The sequence below is a fragment of the Myripristis murdjan genome, chromosome 9 (assembly GCF_902150065.1).
Source record: "Myripristis murdjan chromosome 9, fMyrMur1.1, whole genome shotgun sequence".
Classification (NCBI taxonomy): domain Eukaryota; kingdom Metazoa; phylum Chordata; class Actinopteri; order Holocentriformes; family Holocentridae; genus Myripristis; species Myripristis murdjan.
This window is the reverse complement of record NC_043988.1, coordinates 8,468,660-8,486,905: the sequence shown is the minus strand read 5'-3', so window position 1 is coordinate 8,486,905 and position 18,246 is coordinate 8,468,660. Positions and strand designations below refer to the sequence as shown.

Here is an 18,246-nt window from a genome sequence, read left to right as displayed (position 1 = left end):
TCAAATATATCAAGCAGTATAGAAAAAAATGACATCAGACTCCAAATGCCCAATCCTGGCATTGAATAATTATCATCACTATCATTTTGCAGCGTATGGCCCTAAGCCAATACGTACAGCTGACCTTAATTGGGTGTTGGTTCAACAAGCTACCACAGATCTAGAGAGGGAAGAGACAAATGGGGTTGCCAGGTTATCGAATCCTATGTCAGTGTGAAAAAGAGTGTGGGAGATGTCTATTCTGATCCTAAATTATGTTGTATTAACTTAGTGTATCTTCTTTCAAGGCAACATGGAAAATGACACTACCTCTTAGGGTCTTTTTTGGACTAACAGAAAGATTGACAGAGCTCTTGTTCAAATGTAAAGAATAAGTAGGAGTCTTCAGAAACTGACTCAATCCTCAGTAACTCAATTCAATTCAATTCAATTCAATTTATTTATATAGCCCAGAATCACAAATTACAAATTTGTCGCAAAGGGCTTTACAGGAAATACAACATCCTCTGTCCTTAGACCCTCACATTGGATGAGGAACAACTCCCTAAAAAACCCCTTTAAAAGGGAGAAAAATAGGAAGAAACCTCAGGGGAGCAACAGAGGAGGGATCCCTCCCCAGGACGGATAGACGTGCAATGGATGTTGTAAGCACAGAAATCAAAAACACAGATAAACATAGTGCATGCAAGAAGTAGTATAACAAAAATTCTAACATAAAGAAGTAGTGCAAACAGTTGGCGTATGATGTATGACACGAGAATGCTGATCGGAGACAGTTGTACTGGAGCAGCCTGGGACCTGAGCCACACAACCACCAACACCATGGAGACCTGAATCAGTCGAAGACTTAACAAGCACTCAGAAACCACACACACATCACACACACAGACAAGGGGGAACGTTAGTCATATAAGAGAACAAGGCTGATCGATAATTGGGTTACTTCATCGAGACCAAGAACCAAGCTGAGATGAGTTTTTAGTCTGGATTTAAAGGAATCAACAGATCCTGATTGCCTGAGGAGGTTATTCCACAGCAGCGGGGCACGATAGGAAAAGGCCCTGCTGACTTCTTTTTAACTCTAGGTAAGCATAGGAGCCCTGCATTTTGAGAGCGGAGAGCCCGAGATGGAATATAAGGTTTAAGGAGATCCAAAAGATATAATGGGGCAAGCCCATTTAAGATTTTATAAGTTAACAGAAGCACCTTAAAGTCTGATCTAATATGGACAGGAAGCCAATGAAGGGAGGCAAGAATTAGGGTAATGTGGTCAAATTTTCTTGTCCTAGTTAAGACTCTAGCTGCAGCATTTTGAACCATCTGGAGACTTTTGGTGCTGGCACGTGGCAGACCTGAAAACAGAACATTACAGTAATCAAGTCTGGCTTAAACAAATGCATGAATTAAGGTCTCTGCGTCAGCCATGGACAGGAAGGACCAAATTTCTGCTATGTTGCAAAGGTGGAAGAAGGCAGTCTTGGTAATATCCTTAATGTGCCTGTCAAAGGATAAGCAGGCATCGAAAGTAACACCAAGATTTCTGGTTACCACACTTTGTGAAATCACACAGTTATCGAGCAGTAACGTTATCTGTCCAAAACGGTGTCTGTGTCTGGGAGGGCCAACTAATAGCATTTCAGTTTTATCTGAGTTTAAGAGCAGGAAGTTTAGTGACATCCAATTTTTCACAGCGCCCAGACAGACCTCTAATCTAGAGATCTGTGTGGGATCATCAGCCTTAATAGACAAATATAGCTGAGTATCATCTGCATAACAATGAAAAATGAATACCATGACTACGTATAATTTGTCCAAGTGGCGAAATGTACATGTGTGCGTGTGTGTTATAGGCCACTCCCACTGTCACATCCCCTTTTTGTCCTTTGGCTCTTGGCCAACCTTTCCATAAAATCTTGTACAAGTCTATGAATCCATTTAGAAATTATTCACCTTTTTGCAATAGGCCACGCCCCCTTTTACAGAATTGCCAGGAACATAAACACACACCCTCACACACACACACACACACACACACACACACACACACACACACACACACACACACACACACACACACACACATACACACATACACATACGCTTGACCTCCATGCCAAATTTCAGTCTCCTACGGCTAAAACTATGGCCTTTGAAAGATGGGAAAAATTTTGTGGACAAGCCGACCAACAGAGCGAGCGATAGAGCTCTAATAACAGGTGACATATTGGTTAGGTTGAAACAGAGGTAATTGAAGCAAATTCTGTCTTGTCAGTCATTCAGTTACTTTTATTGAGTCCTTTACGCCCCACTTTCCAGACTGGATGGCTGGCACCAGAGGGAATATTGCATTAAGTGTTTTATTTCTCTCTTTTGTGTGTCGGTGTACAGGTTTGAAAAGATGATCAGCGGGATGTACATGGGGGAGTTGGTGCGTCTGATCCTGGTGAAGATGGCCAAAGAGAAGCTACTGTTCCAGGGCCAGACTACACCGGACCTTCTCACCACTGGACACTTCATCACCAGCTATGTCTTTGCCATTGAGAACGACAAGTTAGTTTGTTTTTGTGTGTGTGTATTTAAGAGTGTGTGTTTGTGTGTGTCTAGACCATATATCACTTTGCCTGTATATCAGGCCAATACTGGCCAGTCTGTGTCAGCCACAGCAAATATGATGATGTGCATATGATTTCACTTAGCTTCTTTCAGCCGTGTCAGTTTATGAAATCTGCAATAAATCTTGACATCCTGCCTCAAGGAGCTGACAGCTCATCAAATGATTTCATCAGAATGGATTTTAATGGCGAGTTTTAGTGTCCCATGGACTAAAGCTTGTTTCCAAGTGATCACATTGAAATATAGAGAATATTGGCACAGAGAACTGGCTCTATGAGAAACTTCTTGTTCGAGAAGGAACAGAAATATAATATGTATGAGTAATATCATTTGTAAATGCCAACCATAAGACAATAGGAAACAAGTCAAAGATGTGCTTGGGGGGAGGCACCTGCTATTTCAGAAAGACTGAAGCAGCAGGTTTTAAAGTATGTGACATATTGGGCCCACGTGTATTCCATCAATTTTTTTTAAAGATTTTTTTTTTTTTTTTTGCATTTCTGCTTTATTTGACAGTCACAGTAGAGAGAAACACAGGATAGGCAGGGGAGAGAGAGGGGGTGACTTGAACCCAGGACGCTGCGATCAGGGCTCAGCCTTAACAAGTGGCATGGGCTCTTATCCGGTGAGCCACCAGGGCACCCCGTATCCCATCAATTTTGATGTCTTTTCCAACGCCACCTGCCAGTTGTCAGAAAACAGAAATAAAAAGGAGGACAAAGCACTGGCAGGGGGTGGGAGGGGTTGTTACAGCATAAAATATCAGCAATAGATCGGTAGATTCGGTCCAAAAATATAAGTAATGTTATCTGTCCTCAGAATTTCTTATCAGCTGAACCTGTGTGTGAAGTTTTTAAGGATTTTTTTTGGCCATTTCACCTCTCGATAGTGACGGTATAGAGAGACAGGAAAGGCAGGGGAGAGAGAAGGGATGACATGCAGCAAATGGCCTGGGCTGGAATCAAACCTGGGCCACTGCAATAAGGACACAATCTTAATATGTGGTGCACGCTCTGAGCCACCAGGGCACACCATGTTGCACACCATGTTGAAGGTTTCACACTTTAAGCTTCTCTAGGTAACTTTTTTCCCCTCATAATTTTGACAAACCACCATTTAACAGGATCTGATCCAAATTAAATACACCGAGAAATACAACCAGTCACCTCAAGGAAGCGTTGTGATCTCAGTCCAGTCATGTCTTGTGCACAGTTTCACACACCGCTGCCGTGCATGCTTGCTTCCCCTCCGCCAAAAAAACTCCGCCTAGCCCACCTTAGCTGAAGTCTGGGGGTGTCGTCGTGCTTGTTCTAAATATGTGGGCATGTAAAGCACTTTGAGACTACTAACAATGATAATGGGCTCTAAATAAACTTGAACTTGAACTCACTGCATCAGCATCGGAGACACACACACAAGCATCCGTGCGGGTGGGGATGACTTGGATAAGGTACTGAATCTCGGGTGGGTGCTGTCTGAGCTGTTTTGAGTTAACGTTCTTGATGACAGTCCGCCCACTCATACAAGTTACAGACACAAGCTTTAATCTGGCAGTAATGGCAGTAGCATAAAAGCTAGAGAAACAGGCTTGTGACTCAAAGGTTACCAGTTCGAACCCATGGGGTGGGTAGAAAAGTAAGGAGAAGAAAAGTGGATTTGTGACACCCTCCTTCCCTCAGAACTTACCTTCAAAGTATCCTTGAGCAAGACCTCAATCTTTGAACTACACCGGTGGGGTTTTTCACCCAGCATATTCCCAGGAGTTAATGTATCTATGAGACTCCCGTCCTCTCCCCTACAACTCCTTCCAAAGCTGTACACCAAATCATTTCATCCTCCTCCTCTACTTGCACTTGATTTTGCCTCTGTCTTATCAACACATGAAAATCAGGTGAATGCCTAAAATGTCAAATTTTGTATAAAACGAGTAAACAGGAATTATGCAGTTGTAGTGGGGCAGTAAGAACAGTATATGTTGTTACCTCATGTTTATTTACTGACACATGGGAAAGTAAACAAATGCTGTGGCGACCTCCTTAAGGCAATCAGTGCAATTTTGACTAAACAGAGCAATTAGACATAATTCCCTCTAACTTTCATCAAAATCCATTTTCCAGCATCCGGGATATACTGCATATCTGTATATGTCTTTTTAAATGTTTTTTCTTGGCCTTTCGTTAGACAGGTAAGAGTTGAGAGAAGCGGTTACACGATAGTTTTTACAATGTAGGAAAGGAGCAATGAGACACATTATTCTGCTACATTTTGAGAAATCCCAGTCAGCAGCTTACACAATGCTGTGTGTGACTACAGATAAGTAAACCTATTTTGTAGTTGACAAGTTGCATGCTCTGGGTTGGCATGAATGTGCTGCTAACACAGTGTCCTGATAGTCTGCTCAATAGATTTTAAGATATCATATTTGAATGTATGCTCTGATTGTCATGAATATGCTCACTGAAATTCATGAAAATCTTCCCAACAGATTTTGAAATGTCAAATTTGAAGGATGACAATTCTCTGGGGAGCGTGAATGTGCTCACCAGATTTCATGTCAATGTGACTTATACATTTTGAGATATGTTGTCCTGGACTTAAGAGTTGGACATATGCATGGATAGACACAGCTCCTTCTACTATCCTACTATCTGTAGACCACACCTGCAAGCAATGCAAAAAACTAAACTAAAATAAAATAAAAAGACAGAGAATAGAGTCCTGTGTACATCCATATGCAGGTGTTAAGCTCCCTCAAGTCCTCACACTCCTACTTGCAAACCTAATGAATCACTGTAGGAGGGCCCCTTGAACCAAAAAATGAATGATAGGGTTCCACAAATGTCAGGGATTCACACATGTGAATGATGTGCCATAACAATACCCAGCTGCCTTTTTCATCTCCCTCTTATTTACCACTTTTCTGTTTTGACTATAGAAAATGTCCTTATTCAACCCGATGAGTCATATGCAAAAGGTCTGAGGGATTGCTTGCCAAGAGAATGGATGGTTAGATCCACCTACTCATTCAGACATGGGGGGTCTTCAGTGCGATTGGTCTGCCGGCTGCTTCTGCCCCATGCTTTGCACAATGTGATCTCCTTTCATCAGCTGTTAATGGACTGCAGAGTATGTCAGGTAATTAAATGTATCTTAACTCTGATTTGTGTTCCGCTTTGCTTGCAGGGACAAGGAGGGTCTGGAGAGTGCTGAGCAGGTGCTCCAGAGCCTTGGCCTCAATCCATCTGTTGAGGACTGCATAGCCACTCAGAGGGTGTGTCAGATAGTATCTACACGTGCTGCCCACTTGTGTGCTGCTACCCTAGTGGCTGTCCTCCGGCAGATCCGGGATAACAAAGCAGCAGAGAGGCTGCGCACCACCATTGGGGTGGACGGCTCTGTTTACAAGAACCATCCACAGTAAGTGACCTGGCTGTCTTGATATATCATGGCAACACAAACACACACAGATCCGCTGTATATCCTGTAAGTACCATGTGCTTCTACAGAGTGCACAGTGTTAATTATGAGGGTAAACCCCCTCACACCACACCATAAAATTTGATATATCAGAAGGGATATAAAAATATCACTAATTGTAATATGCTTCCTCTCCCCATTCCCAAGGTTTGCCAGAAGGCTCCACAAGATGGTGCGACGACTGGTACCAGACTGTGATGTGCGCTTTTTGCGGTCACAGGATGGCAGTGGAAAAGGTGCAGCCATGGTAACAGCAGTGGCTTATCGACTGGCCACCCAGCATGCCGAGCGGCAGCGCATCCTGGACACCTTGCGTTTAAGCCATGAGCAGCTGCTGGAGGTGAAGAAGAGAATGGGTGATGAGATGGTGCGGGGCCTGTCCAAGCAACACCACAAGCAGGCCAGTGTCAGGATGCTGCCCTCCTATGTCAGGTCCACGCCAGACGGAACAGGTAGGTTTGAGAGAAGAAAGAGGCAGCGCCACGTTTCAGCTCTGGAATACAGTAGTAATACAGTTTTTTATATATTCAAACATATATTGTGTCTCCAGCTGGCATCTTCACCATAGTATCTGTGGATGCTGAAGCTCATGGGTGACCATAACATAACCCTATAGACCTGAATCATTCTTCAGTAATATTGCAGTTATTGTTAAATTCCAATTGGGGAAAAAACAGTGAGAGAAAGACTTCTGCAACCTGTGCTTTGCCCACTTTGTAACTCTAGTAGATCATAATATAAGTTAGACGACAGTGTCGGTGAGCGTCTCTTTTGGCTGTTTCTACCATTCCACCTATGCACTTGCAGCTGTCTGTAAAAGCTTTTTTTTTCAACCTCCTCAAACATGTCTTTAGTTTAAAAAGAATTCTTAATCAGCCTTTTTAATTATTATGAAACAGCTCATTGACTAACTACAATGAAGATATCAATTACCTTGAAAGTGCAGGAAGAATCCTGCTTGTGTCTCTTTGTGCATGTGTGTGTGTGTGTGTGTGTGTGTGTGTGTGTGTGTGTGTGTGTGTGTGTGTGTGTGTGTGTGTGCGGTTTGTGTATGGTTGATTGAAATTCCGGGTAATCATGTGTTTTGAATATTTCATCTGTTTCATCTATTTTTACTGTATGATTGTATGTATGTATGTATATGTATGATTTTGCACAGTAGGATACTAGTTGTTTTAATATTGAAGTGCATCTGTATTGGACCTCATGGTAATGAGGCATTGAATGAATGCACCTGTCTCTCTACTGTGACTGTCAAGTAAAGCAGAAATGCCAAAAAAAAAACACATAGATCGCTCCTTATGGTTTTAATGTAATTTATCAATGAAACAGACGCAATCCAGGTATCCTGATGTGCACTGGAATACTTTTTCTTTTGGCTCAGTGTCATTTCATCTATCTGTCATCAGAGCATGGTGACTTCTTGGCTTTGGATCTCGGTGGCACAAACTTCAGGGTGTTACTGGTAAGAGTGCGAAGTGGAAAGAGACGCAGCGTGGAGATGCACAACAAAATCTATGGTATCCCACAGGAAACGATGCAAGGCACAGGCGAGGAGGTAACACACTACCAGGGGAATGCTTAAAGTATTTTGCTGAAGTGCTGTTACTGCAGTTAAATTTTAACATAACATTTCTGTGGCATGTGAAAACAAAATAAGATAGGGCAATGTGTGACTTAGGTCTCTTTTAGGCATATATACTTGTTTAAATTAGAGAACTACTCTGTTACAAACTTTATAGATTAGTCAGAAGAGAAATTAGTCAGAAATCCTGTCCCTAATCCTAAGAGCTGGAAATGACATTTGATGCTGAATTGATACATCTACACATCAGTTATATATATATATATATATATATATATATATATATATATATATTTTTTTTTTTTTTTTTTTTTTTTTTTTTTTCAGATTCAGTTGATCCTTATAAGCCCACTGATGTAGAGGAGGGAGATTTGTTTTTCCCACTTAATTAATCCGCATGCGCTATTATAATAATCATTTTATTGACTGAGCTCTTTTCAATCTATGAAAACAAAGAGCTTTCCAAAGTGAGGAAAATCAAAACATATGTTAGGGAACAACTGCAAGAACTGCAGTGAAACATGTACACATACTTAAAGACACACATACATTTATACATACATATAAATGTACATACATACACTACATACACTACCAGTCAAACGTTTGGACACACCTTCTCATTCAATGTTTTTTCTTTATTTTCATGACTATTTACATTGTAGATTCTCACTGAAGGCATCAAAACTATGAATGAACACATATGGAATTATGTAGTAAACAAAAAATTGTGAAATAACTCAAAACATGTTTTATATTTTAGATCCTTCAAAATAGCCACCCTTTGCTTTGATTAGTGCTTTGCACACTCTTGGCATTCTCTCGATGAGCTTCATGAGGTAGTCACCTGAAATGGTTTCCCAACAGTCTTGAAGGAGTTCCCAGAGATGCTGAGCACTTGTTGGCCCCTTTGCCTTCACTCTGCAGTCCATCTTGTTTGGGTTTAGGTCAGGCGACTGTGGAGGCCAGGTCATCTGGCGCAGCACTACATCACTCTCCTTCTTGGTCAAGTAGCCCTCATTGTCCTGTTGAAAAATAAATGATGGTCCAACTAAACGCAAACCGGATGGGATGGCATGTCGCTGCAGGATGCTGTGGTAGCCATGCTGGTTCAGTGTGCCTTCAATTTTGAATAAATCCCCAACAGCGTCACCAGCAAAACACCCCCACACCATCACACCTCCTCCTCCATGCTTCACAGTGGGAACCAGGCATGTGGAATCCATCCGTTCACCTTTTCTGCGTCTCACAAAGACACGGCGGTTGGAACCAAAGATCTCAAATTTGGACTCATCAGACCAAAGCACAGATTTCCACTGGTCTAATGTCCATTCCTTGTGTTTCTTGGCCCAAACAAATCTCTTCTGCTTGTTGCCTCTCCTTAGCAGTGGTTTCCTAGCAGCTATTTGACCATGAAGGCCTGATTCGCGCAGTCTCCTCTTAACAGTTGTTCTAGAGATGGGTCTGCTGCTAGAACTCTGTGTGGCATTTATCTGGTCTCTGATCTGAGCTGCTGTTAACTTGCGATTTCTGAGGCTGGTGACTCGGATGAACTTATCCTCAGCAGCAGAGGTGACTCTTGGTCTTCCTTTCCTGGGTCGGTCCTCATGTGAGCCAGTTTCGTCGTAGCACTTGATGGTTTTTGCGACTGCACTTGGGGACACGTTCAAAGTTTTTGCAATTTTCCGGACTGACTGACCTTCAGTTCTCAAAGTAATGATGGACTGTCGTTTCTCTTTACTTAGCTGATTGATTCTTGCCATAATATGAATTCTAAGAGTTGTCAAATGGGGCTGTCAGCTGTGTACCAACCTGACTTCTGCACAACACAACTGATGGTCCCAACGCCATTGATAAAGCAAGAAATTCCACAAATGAACCCTGACAAGGCACACCTGTGAAGTGAAAACCATTTCAGGTGACTCATGAAGCTCATTGAGAGAAGGCCAAGGGTTGGCAGCGCTGTCAACAAAGCAAGGGGTGGCTACTTTGAGGAATCTAAAACATAAAACATAAAACATATTTATTATGTTGTTTATTAAGTTATTTAACTATTTTTTTCTTTGCTACATAATTCCATATATCTGGCTTCATATATTTGATGTCTTCAGTATGTATCTACAATGTAGAAAGTAGTAAAAATAAATATAAACAAAAAAAAAAACATTGAATGAGAAGGTGTGTCCAAACTTTTGACTGGTAGTGTACATTTATACATACATACATGTATGCATACACACACATAAAAGCACATAAAAGACTTTTAGTGAAGGGGATAAAACCAGCAGCTATTATGAATCTCACCAGAATTCTGGCCTCAAGCGCTGTGATTGGTTAGAAATTTTGTTGGCCTGTCTATTTGGTAAAATAGCTGTGATATAACAGCAGGGAAAGTTGCAACCATGTGGGTGCATCTCACCAAGAACTCTGGTGCGATTCATAACAGCGCACACTACATCCATTAAGCTGGCGCTGGAAAATGTGAAGACAGATGTTTGAGTGTATCACAGCTTCAACAACAATAAGGAGCTACCTGACTTCAATAAAATGAAGATTATTTGTGGGCTTTGAAGAAAGGAATTAGAGGATGTTATGGTTATTATAAATGTTGGCTGACTTAATATCCGTGATAACACTGGCACAAAACTGTGTCAATCTTTACAGTTCTTTTGGATCAGTGGTGTGGAAACTCCATATTCTTATCACCTGCCTCAATCTGCGTAGAACTTTGTCAGAAAAGCGTGGTGTTACCGTGTAAATGAAAGAGCATGAGCATAAAGTTGCTCATTATGGCACCACCATTTGGTCAGTTGATATACATTTTGTTTGTTGGTTGGTTTGTTTCCTTTGTGTGAAGGATTTCCACCCTATTTGCTGAATGTTTGTGCTGTAGTTCTCACAGTTTCTCAGATCCACATACTTGAAAGACAGAAAGAGGAACAATAATGTTTCAGCACTATGTGCTTCGATCATTGATAATAGCCATCCATCCATTTATGCAGGACTCAAGGCTGTTGCCTTCCATTGAATGGCTTGGGAGTAATACATTGTTTCTAGAACTGTAGTTACATCTACCAGGCACATTCTTTTCTTTTGAAATGGCTTGAGAAGACTGGTACCTTTTGTATCTATTGGAGACAGAAGGATTATTGGCATTGGAGGCAATAAATTTGCATCTCTTCAGTGAAAAAAATGGTTGATGTCCCGTGGTGCACTCTGAACAGCTGTACAATCTGTGGATGCATATTATTGGATTTTTTGCCAATAACTGATATACTGATATTTTTAAAACTCTTTTGCCTAATTGTTGATGCCGATGCTGATATATACACATATTTTTTCCACCTAATTGCAGAGAACATCGAGTATCTCCTGTAGCGGAAATAACTTTGTCATGCCTACTCTTATTGTGAATGCCCACTGGGAGATGCAGACATGAAACACAATGCTGCTGAAATGTACTCTTTCTCTGGGAAAAATAAGAAAAGTACTTGAACTTAATCTTTATTTTAATAATAAATTAATTTTTATATAACATTGTCTTTCAAACAATACTGTATTATCATCATGCTTAAACAGACTGGGATGATGCTCTCCTTGAGACAGTCCTGACAATCGTTACAACCAGGACAAATTTAACCTATTTCACATATTGGCAGAATTTATGTGGCAGTTTTCTTGTGGCAGTTACTTTACTTTATTTATTTCTCTTTATGTGCCAGCTTTTTGACCATATCGTGTACTGCATCGCTGACTTTTTGGAATACATGGGCATGAAAGGAGCATCCTTACCTCTGGGCTTTACGTTTTCTTTTCCCTGTCATCAAACCAAGTTAGATCAGGTAATGTTTGATTTAATCTTTTCGGTGAGTTTAAATACTGTGTCTCTTCAGCAGATAAAATTCACCTGCCTGTGATGTTACATTTAGATCAGAGATTTATTTCTTTTGTGGCGTTTATGACATAAAGGTGACAAAGCCAGTTCAAATTTCATAAAAGCTAGACAGAAAAAAGAGAAAAGGATCTACAAGTACAGCTAAAAGTAGTGGATGTACTTTGCTTATAAAATATATATATACAACAGTGCAGAATGCTGTACATCTCTTATATTCACATTTTTATTTTTACATGCAAAAGGTGGAAAACGGTGAAACAAAACGTAAATTAATGTTTTGACAGTAACAGTAACTTTCTCAGCCCTGCAATATTTGGGTAAATCTGTTATCGTTGTGACTCTACCAGCTGTCATACACATCCTGTTTTACTATCAGCACTGTCTGTCACAGATAAACAAAAAAACAAACAAACAAAAAAAACATGCTACTCTGACATCCATCCCAGGGCATCTTGCTGAAATGGACGAAGGGTTTCAGAGCCAGCGGCTGTGAAGGGGAGGATGTTGTCATGCTGCTTAAAGATGCCATCCATCGCAGAGAGGTTAGAGTAAACACACACACACACACACTCACACACACACACACACACACACACACACACACGCACGCACGCACGCACGCATGCACACACACACACACACACACACACACACACACATCCGTTTTCAGACTCAATCAATGAGAATTCCAGTTTTAAAGCCAAAATTGTCCACCTTCATGAATTTTGCTGTTTTAATGAGAAGTGTGAGTGTGGCAGCCACCTGTAACTCCTGGCATATGTTGAATATGTGGGTAAGGTAAACAAACAGCCAGTCATATAGGCTCCCTTGTCATGTGGAACAGCTCAGAATAGCAAAAATCCCTATTTAAAGCTACTATGGAGATCCACCGATGCCAGCACTGACTACAGCGTGCAAAAAATGCGTACTGACACTCTGTGTGAATAAAGCCACTCTGATTTCACTGTGCTTTCAAATGAACTAAATCCCTCCCACTTCTCACTCTTTCATTTTTCTCCTTCTTTGTAGAGAATAATCACCTGTGGTGTGGCAGTGTGAGTTACAAACCAAAGGCCAATGTAGCATGTTACTTAAAAACTTTTCCTAGTCATTTAATAACGTAATTTATTATCTATAGTTGCCTGTTACTCTTAAAACTTTGCAGAACTGTATGTTTAAAGGTGTTTCACAGAATTACTTAAAGCTGCAGTAAGTATTTTTCTGACCACTAGAGGGGATGAGAGATCAAACTCCATTTGTAAACAAACAGTCAGTGCTGCTTTTGGGCGAGCGGTAAATCGCTTGTACAAAATTGAAAATTAGGCGGAAAAAAAAATTCTGTACTTGGAAGAGTGAGTGGAGCAACATCTTAGGCTGGAATTTGATAACAAAGAGAGAAAAGAGGTGAAAAACATCAAAATGGCTGGGCCCAGCATAGCTAGGGTTACAAAAAGCCTTAAAGCACAGGTTAGTTTCAGGATTGTTTTGAAATCGCTCAGTCCAGGTGTAAAGGCTCAGATCCCGTTAGCATTAATTTGATCTTCTGTTTTTCAGCTTTCATAATAATGCTGAGACTGTTTTGATCGTGATTTCCCTAATCAAAACTGTTTTGTGCAACTGCAATTCACATTCATTTGAACATTATTTAATTTAGTCATTTATCATTTAATTTTTTTCAGAGATATTATCCTGACACACTCTTATGATGCATCCACCAATCTGCTGCTTCCTCAGCCATACTTGCTCATGTGCATATTTTGAGGCAAGCTTGTCCTAGTTCTTACAGGAGAATTCTGGTTATTTTCAACCAGAATCTTAATTTTGTAGTTTATGCCAGTACAAATATTGACTTTAATTAAAATTCAGTCAGTTGTTTGTAAAGCTTCACATACCTCCAGTTCTCCGGTGCTGCTGCTCTCTGATGTCCACTGAAAAAGCCAAAGAAATTGTTGTGTGGTTGCAGGAATTTGACCTTGATGTTGTTGCGGTTGTGAATGACACAGTGGGAACCATGATGACATGTGGCTACGAGGACCCACGGTGCGAGGTGGGGCTCATTGTGGGTAAGTCAGCACTGATGCTTAAATAGCATCGGAATGTGGCACATCAGTTTCCACCATCAGCCTTTGCCATGGTTCAGTTTTTCTTCAGCCTGACTGTTTTCAATATAGTTTGTTGTGAACTGACAAGCAACAGGTGTTTCTTTAGAGCAGTTCAATACATCCATACACTGACCAGCTTTTTAAATTTAAATTCTGATGTGCCAATGGGATGATGGTATGCCACAGATGAACCTATTTTTATGAACAGGTGGAAGGTAATGGTGATATTTTTTTCCCGGCAGTATTTAACTGTAGTGGTAGATATTTTGAATTGATTAATGAGAATCTCTGGGAATGCAGGCTGTATACAGGATTCAAAAAAGGTCCCCAAGCTGGTTTGCTAGTCGCATATTTACCTTGTATATGAACATTTCTGGCTTCTGCCTCAAAACTATTGCTTGGATTTCAGCTTGAATTTTTCTATTTTTCGCTACTTTTTTTACTGCCAGGGCCCATGTTTCCCTTCTTTTCAATGACTTGGCAGCTCTCTCGACTGCTACACCTCTCCAAAACAGCTTTCTTTATATAGAAGAAATGAGGTGTGGTAATATGCTAATTAGTGAGTGCGGGCTACTAACATCCACATGGGTAAGAATAAAATTGGCTGGTACACATGTCATGAATCTGGCAGAAATTTTGCATGTGCAGTTATTCAGTGTGAAAAGTAAGAACATTTCCACACTCATATTAATGAATAAGCTACATTGTTACTTCCCTATATAGAAAAATAATAAGTTCTTTCTCCAGAGAGACACGCTCATTTCAGAAGGTGGAATTTCTTTTTTTTTCTTTTCTTTTCTTTTCTGTTCTTTTCTTTTTTTTTATATATATTCTATTTTCAATTTTTGTAGTATAAGCAAACATATACACAATGATTACACAAATAAATAAATAAATAAATAAAAGGAAAGACCAACACAAAACCAACACATATAGAACCTGTGGGTGGTGAACCACCAGATATGGTCAAACTATCAGTTATAAAAGGGTTTACATAAAATGAAAACATAACATAGCAGTAGGATTCGTAAATTAGTCCGTTAGGTCTTACCAAGTACAGTCAGGAACGGTTTCCATACTTAAAAAAGTGTCCATGTGACTTCCCTTTGTTTAAACGAATACGTTCCATCTTGGCAATAAAGAGCATCTCATTGAGCCTTCTATTGAAACATGGGGACGTCTGAGCCTTCCAGTTTAATAATATCAGCTTTTTAGCTGCAGCCATGCCCGCCTTAAGTGCTTGCTTTTGGTGGAAGGGAAGAGATTTCATCTTTTCGGAGCAGCCAAATATTGCCAAGTTACAGTCTGGTTGAATGTTTAAACCATATTGTGAGGAAAACCAATGAAATATGTCACACCAGAATTTGCTAAGTACAGGGCAGCTCCGAAATAAGTGTGATAGTCATCCTTCAGCAACAGCACATTTATCACACATAGGGGAAACTGATTCATATATTTTACTGAGTTTAGTTTTGGAATAATGCAAGCTATGTAACACCTTGAATTGGATTAACCTATATCTAGAATTAACGGAGCAGCTTTGTACACTGGACAAGCTTTCCTCCCACAGTTACTCTGACACTGTTACACCCAATTCCTTGGCCCAAGTCTCCCTTAGATGACTGGTATCTACTGAAAGCGTAAAGGCAGTTACAGAACGTGAAATCAGATGTTTAGAGTTTGGATGTGAAAGAAGTATTTCATAAAAAGTGTGGCTCTTTGGTTTAATCATAAATTCTGGGATACAGAATTTAGATACAGATACAGATTTGAAAATAAAATAAAATAAAATACAATAAAATTAAAAAAAAAAAAAAAAAAAATTGGGTGGTGCAAATTGACAATTGACAGCAATAATGAATCATGCCAACCAATATATTCCCATAAACCCACCCGCCCCTTACCCATCCCCCAACCTGCTCCAGATCAGGACCCATAGGACAGCCATCATTACCATACAAAACAAAATCACAGGTAGGCAGAACACTACTCGGTTAACAGTCAGCACTAGTTACATTGCATTGCATATTACAGTTGGATACACAGGTTTTTAAACAGTCAGCTACTACACGCCATGACATCAGTCTAGCCTCTTTGGCTCCATTTGTCCGAGCTGTGGATATCTCCATGAAAACAACATCCAGAAAAAAAAAAGCAACCACTGCTTCCTAGACAGTGAGTGTGGAGGTTTCCAACAAGTTGCCAGCATCTTCTTTGCAGCTGTTAGTCCGGCTAAAACAATAAATTTTTTATGAATAGAAAGGGACAATGATGAGAAGTCATTTAGTATCAAAACAGAAATTGAAAACGGAATTCTTTCTGCTACCAAATCTGATAATACATCAGTGACCATTTTCCAAAAAAAAGCAACAGGCTGGCTGGCTCCCAGTACATGTGTAAAAATGTTCCGGTCACACCCAGGGAGCATAGGGCACACAAGGGATCAGTATTCCATTTCATAAGATAAAGCTTACGAGGAGTAAGATATGTTCTGTGGACAAAATTAAAATGAATTTGTTGGTGGTCTGGGTTTCGAGAGGATATCTTAATATTAGACCAAATAACATCCCAGTTAAGTTCCTGTCCAGACTCTGGAAAATCTCCTCTCCAAATTTTAACCAAGGGTAAAGGCTTGTGTGTAGCTTCTAATACATACTTATATAAAATCGATACCAAGCCATCAGATTCCTTCTTCGTGGTAATAAGCTCATATAAAGGGTGAATTGGTAAAGACTGTTCCCACGGAACACCATGCGCTCTGAGTGATGCTCTTAACTCTAAATAGAAAAAGAAAGATGTCCCTGGCAGATTGAAATTGCTCTTAATGTCTTGGAATGGACAAAGACCCCTGTTGTCATAAATATCACCAAACAAACGAATACCCTGCTTTTCCCAAGGTGGAAATGCAATGGGCCTCCTCCCAATCATCAGTCTTCTATTATTAAAGATAGGTGTGTGAAGATGCCATAAACAAGATGTTTTACAAAGTTTTTCAACAGAACGCCAAGTTCGAATAAGCTCAAAAACCAGCGAGCCAAAACGTAGTCGGCAGTGCTTGAGAGAAGTATTAGAAAAAATTATTTCTTGTAAGTTAGAAGGGGATACTAAATTTTCCTCCAATCTGCGCCAGGCGACTACTAACTGTGGGTCAAGCCATGTGTCTAGTGGCCTTAAGACGAAAGACCAAAAATATAATTTGAAATTTGGCACTGCTAGACCACCATCTGATCTTCTGCGCTGTGCTGTTGAAGATTTAATTCGAGGACATTTCCCCTTCCAAATAAATTTAGTAATTGCTGACTGAAGTTTATTCCAATATCCAGCAGGAGGAGACAAAGGGATCATAGAGCTCACAAAATTTATTCTAGGCGTTATGTTCATTTTGATGATTGAGATCCGGGCCTGAAGGGAATTATTCATATTAAACCACTTGTCTAGATCAGCAACTGTCTTGTCAAGTACCTGGGCATAATTATACTTTACAATGTTCTTCACTGAGGAAAAAATATCTATGCCCAGATATCTAAACTGTTGGACTACTGGGATGAAGACAGGAAGAGAAAGAGATTTGGCAGCTTCATTCAAGGGCAACAGAGCAGATTTCCCCCAATTAATCTTTAGACCAGAAAAGGCCCCGAATGTCTCCACAGCAGATAATAAGTGTGGCACTGATTGTGATGGGTTTTCTAGAAATGCCAAAATGTCGTCAGCATATAAGGCCAGGTGGTGTTGTGTACCTTTAATTGAAATAGGTCTAATCATAGTGGAATCTCTAATCATCTGCGCTAGGGGCTCCATTGAAAGAGCAAAGAGACTGGGACTCAACGGACAGCCTTGACGAGAAGATCTTGTGACTGAAAATATTGGAGAACAATTTCTACCTGTAAGCACCATTGCAGTTGGGTTTGAATATAAAACTTTAATCATTGAAATGAAGTTCTTACCAAATCCCATTCTCTCAAGTACAGCCCACAGGTACGACCGTTCCAGTCTGTCAAATGCCTTCATAGCATCCAAGGATAAAACAGCTGCTGGAGAATTAATCTCTGCTGAGAGATCAATTATATGTAGTAAGCGTCTGAGGTTGTCCGTGATTAATCGTGATCTAATAAAACCTGTTTGGTCAGGGTTTATCAGTGATGACATATGTGCCTGAAGGCGGTTAGACAGCAATTTAGCATATATCTTAACGTCGGCATTTAACAGACTGAGGGGCCGGTAACTGTTACAGTCAGTTGTGTTTTTATGTTTCTTCAGGAGCAGGGATATCATTGCTATGTTAACGTCTCTGGAAAAACTATCCTTATTTATAGAACAGTGAATCATATCGAGGAGTAAAGGTAGTAAGTCCCAAAAAACTAAATAAAACTCAGGAGGTATACCATCCAGGCCTGGTGATTTACCTTTTTGCATACTAGCGACTGCCTCTCTTAACTCAGCTAAAGAAATTCTCTCTGCTAAAATATTGGCATCTCTTTTTGATAACGCAGGAATGTTCAGGTTGGCTAGGAAAGCATCACATTTGTCTTTATCAAAAACTATATCTGATTTATATAAATCAGCATAAAATTTAC

General features: G+C 40.2%; 1 protein-coding gene across 2 annotated transcripts in view; it reads left to right on the top strand.

The window, feature by feature from the left end:
* hk2 (hexokinase 2) overlaps positions 1–18,246 on the top strand; it is a 57,753-nt gene that overhangs the window by 27,120 nt on the left and 12,387 nt on the right. For both annotated transcript variants that reach the window (XM_030060235.1, XM_030060233.1), the window contains exons 8-14: positions 2,389–2,550; positions 5,797–6,030; positions 6,238–6,542; positions 7,500–7,648; positions 11,398–11,517; positions 12,017–12,112; positions 13,534–13,633. In XM_030060235.1, the coding sequence (XP_029916095.1) occupies positions 2,389–2,550; positions 5,797–6,030; positions 6,238–6,542; positions 7,500–7,648; positions 11,398–11,517; positions 12,017–12,112; positions 13,534–13,633 (1,166 nt within the window). The remainder of the gene's footprint in view (positions 1–2,388; positions 2,551–5,796; positions 6,031–6,237; positions 6,543–7,499; positions 7,649–11,397; positions 11,518–12,016; positions 12,113–13,533; positions 13,634–18,246) is intronic.